We start from the raw sequence: 4,059 nt of genomic DNA, 5'->3' as shown, positions 1-4,059 counted from the left end.
CTTCCACTAACCTGCCATGTGATGTCAGGCAAGATACTAAGTTGCACTGAACCTTGATGTCCTCATCTGTAAAATGGGGCTATTAATAGACCCTACCTCTTTTTCTTTTTCTTTTCTTTTTTTTTTTTTGAGATGGAGTTTCACTCTTGTTGCCCAGGCTGGAGTTTGATGGCACGATGTTGGCTCACTGCAACCTCCTCCTCCTGGGTTCAAGTGATCCTCCTGCCTCAGCCTCCTGAGTAGCTGGGATTACAGGCGCCCGCCACCACGCCTGGCTAATTTTTGTATTTTTTGTATTTTTAGTAGAGATGAGGTTTCACCATGTTGGCCAGGCTGGTCTGGAACTCCTGATCTCAAGTGATCCACCCACCTCGGCCTCCCAAAGTGCTGGGATTACAGGCGTGAGCCACCGTACCTGGCAATAGACCCTACCTCTTAAGGTTGTTTTGAGGATCGAATTGGCTCCTACATGTAAGGGTCCCAGCACAGCACCTGGCACATAGTAAATACACAGAAAACAGGAGCTGCTATTATTACTGTTGTTGTTGTTGTTAGCTGGAAGGACTCTTCATTAAGTGCTCTCCTTTGCTAAAAAAGCCAGTGAGATCTAGAGAGGTGAAATGACTTTTCCAGGCCCTGCAGAGAAGATGTGGCATTTAAGCCAAGTCCCTGGGCTCCTAATCTTGGAAAAGGCCACCAAATGATGGAATGGAGAATCCCCAAGGGAGAGAGGGTGCCGGGAAAGGCAGGTCCCGATGGTCCCTGGGGTGAACCCAGGATGAGGCATCTCGTGTCCCTGCCCCTTGTGTGCGGCTTTCCACACCTCGTTTCTAACTGGGGACACGTCAGATCATCTTCCCTGTTCTGCAGATGTGGAAACAGAGTTGCTAGGCAGGCTGTGGCTTGCCTGACACACAGCTGGTTGGTAGCATCCAAACCCACAGGAGACCCCAAAGTGTCTTACCTGGAGAGCAGAGGCCCCCTACTCCCATCCTGTCCTTGCCCTGGAGGCCAGCCCGAGCTCACAGCCTGCTGGCTGCAGCCCCACCCCACCGCTTACCACAGGCCAAGAGTGCAGCGAGGACAGTGATGCCCAACATGGTTGGATGCTCAGGACTGGCTGACCCTCAGGATGGGCTGGGCACACTTATAGGCAAGAGCAGGTGAGTCACCTGGTCAAGGCCAAACCGCCCCTTGGAGAGAAACCTGCTCTGATAAGGCCCTTTCCCCGACCTTGGGTGGTTACTGTTTAATTCGGGCGGGAGATGGGGCTTTTTCAGAAGTATGGATTTTCCAAATATCCTGAAACAGAAAATTCTGAGTTGCAGTGCTTTTTGGCATCCCCCACCCCACTCTGCTTGACGTGTGTGTTCGTTCTCTCTCCCTACCTTATAGTATTTATTTATTTATTTATTTATTTATTTATTTATTTATTTGGAGACGGAGCCTTGCTCTGTCCCCCACACTGAAGTGCAGTGGCACAGTCTTAGCTCACTACAACCTCCACCTCCCGGGCTCAAGAGATTCTCGTGCTTTAGTCCCCGTGTAGCTGGGACTAAGGCACCTGCCACCACGCAGGGCTAATTTTTTGTATTTTATTTATTTATTTATTTTTAGAATGGGGTCTTGCTCTGTCACCCAGGCTGGAGTCTCGGCTCACTACAACCTCCGCCTCGCGAGTTCAAGCGATTCTCCTGTCTCAGCCTCCCGAGTAGCTGGGACTACAGATGTGTACCACCATTTTTTTAAATTTTATTTTAGTAGAGACAGGGTTTCCCCATGCTGCCTAGGGTGGTCTTGAACTCCTGAGCTCAGGCAATCTGCCTACCTCAGCCTCCCAAAGTGCTAGGATTACAGGTATGATTACAGGCCGCTACCTTTTTCTTTTTAGTTATTTATTGGGCACCTACTGTGTCAGGCATTGTGCTCAATTCTTCTTGCATTATCTCACTTAATTCTTCCAACAACATGAAATAGACACAATTATCTGCTCTGAGATGAGATGAGAAAGGAGCAGGCACAGTGGCACATGCCTTTACTCCCAGCTACTCCTGAGGCCAAGGCAGAAGGATCGCTCGAGCCCAGGAGTTCGAGGCTGCAGTGAGCCGTGATAGTGCCACACTGCATTCCAGTGTGGGTGACAGAACAAGACTTTGTTTCTAAAAAATTAAAATAAAACTGAGGAAGCTGAGACTCAGCGGGTAAGTGACCGTCTAGGGTCACATGGCTGGGCGGCAGCAGAGCCAGACTTTGAAGGTGGAGCTTCTAACACCAGCCTGGGCCTTCAAGCTGTGGAGACACACTGCTCCTTCTCTGCCTTTCTAGTGCTATTAGAGCGCTTCCTGGCTCTCTCTCTGTCTCATCTTTCTAATTGCCTGGGCTTGGTGCGCTCCTGCAACTGCCTCCCGGGCTGTTGTTGGAGACAGAGGCCCAGCAGGCTCTGGAAGGTGCTTAGTTGGCCAGATTCCCTCCTGGAGTCAGCTTAGTTGTCGGTCCTCAGTTTCCCCGTCTCTAAAATGGGCAGATAGGACCAGATGGACTTTCAGGCTTCTTTCAGTCCTACGATTCTGTGACTTGACTGTCAAGGTCAGTGGCAGTTCTGAGGGCCCAAAGTACTGAGTGACAGAAGTTCCATCAGAGCCTCCAGCATTTGGGGTTGGCCATCCCTTGGAACATGTGGTTTGATCCATTCGCCCCAAGGCCTGGCCTCAGCCTGGTTGGTTAGATTCTGTTCCTTTTCCCCTCTACTCATACTGAGCTGCCCTTGAAGGTCATTTTCTGAGCTGGGCCTACTGGCCACCTTAGGAATTATTTCCTGAGAGAAAAGTTCAGAGCACTAGACACCCCACCATTCATAATGGTGATCTGGGGGTGAAGGAGGGTTCTAACTTACACTTTACACTTTTTTTTTTTTTTGAGAGTCTTGCTCTGTGGCCCAGGCTGGAGTGCAGTGGCACGATCTCAGCTCACTGCAACCTCCACCCCTGGGTTCAAGCAATTCTCCTTCCTCAGCCTCCCGAGTAGCTGGGATTACAGATGCCACCACCATGCCTGGCTAATTTTTGTATTTTTAGTAGAGCCTGGATTTCACCATGTTGGCCAGGCTGTTTCTTTTCTTTTTTTTTTTTTTGAGATGGAGTCTCCCTCTGTCGCCCAGACTGGAGTGCAGTGGTGCAATCTTGACTCACTGCAACCTCTGTCTCCCAGGTTTAAGCAATTCTGCCTCAGTCTTCTGAGTAGCTGGGACCAGTGCCACTAACCTCGCTAATTTTTGTTCCTTTTGTAGAGACAGGATTTCATCATGTTGGCCAGGCTGGTCTTGAATTCCTGACCTCAAGTGATCCACTCACCTCGGCCTCCCAAAGTGCTGGGATTACAGGCATGAGCCACCACGCCTGGCCTCTCTAACTTACACATTTTTACGCAGCTTAAATTCTTTTTTAAAACAAACATATGTTACTTTGGTAATATAAAAATCAATGGGTTGAATGTTTTAAGAAAGATACACAGACAGGGAGTGGGAATGTGCACTGGGGGCCCTGTTCACTGCGGTGACCTCAGTCCTGGGGTGTCTGGGGATTTCAGGCTGTGGGGAATTTTCTGTTTCATTTTGGAGGTTGGTCGTGCATGATGCAGGTTTATCAGTGGCTACTGCCCAGTCTGCTTCAGACCCAGGGCTTTTGGTTGCCAAGCCTTGCAAAGGGTCATTCTAACCTGGAGACTGGAAACATAAGCAGAGACATGGCTTGAGCTAGGTGACAGGTCCTGGAAATCAGCAGGGTGTGAAGGCGGGAGGCAAGACACCTGGTTTCCACCTCAGTCAGTGACAGAATGGATGACCCAGACCCTGAGCAACCTCTTTGAGCCTCAGTTTCTCTCATGTCCCTTGAGCAACCTGGGAAGATGAATTAACTGGGCTTCTCCTCATAGGAGCTCATCAATTTATACTCAGAGATACAGCAACTTCTTAGCACGCATCTCAGCCATGTATACATGCCCGTGGATTCACAAGTATACATGGACGGGCGACACATACACATGGACACACACACACATGCA

The 4,059-nt window shown here is 49.6% G+C and overlaps 1 protein-coding gene across 1 annotated transcript in view; it reads right to left on the bottom strand.

The window, feature by feature from the left end:
• LOC105529613 (chymotrypsin-like elastase family member 2A) overlaps window positions 1-1,117 on the bottom strand; it is a gene marked incomplete at its 3' end in the record, with an annotated part of 41,633 nt that extends 40,516 nt beyond the window's left edge. Inside the window, 1 exon segment of the mRNA XM_011966792.1 lies at window positions 1,061-1,117. Coding sequence (XP_011822182.1) covers window positions 1,061-1,100 — 40 coding nt within the window.
• Between the last annotated feature and the right edge of the window lie 2,942 nt (window positions 1,118-4,059).

This window comes from Mandrillus leucophaeus, unplaced genomic scaffold (genome assembly GCF_000951045.1).
Source record: "Mandrillus leucophaeus isolate KB7577 unplaced genomic scaffold, Mleu.le_1.0 Scaffold773, whole genome shotgun sequence".
Lineage (NCBI taxonomy): Eukaryota > Metazoa > Chordata > Mammalia > Primates > Cercopithecidae > Mandrillus > Mandrillus leucophaeus.
This window is presented reverse-complemented; position numbering and strand designations above follow the sequence as displayed.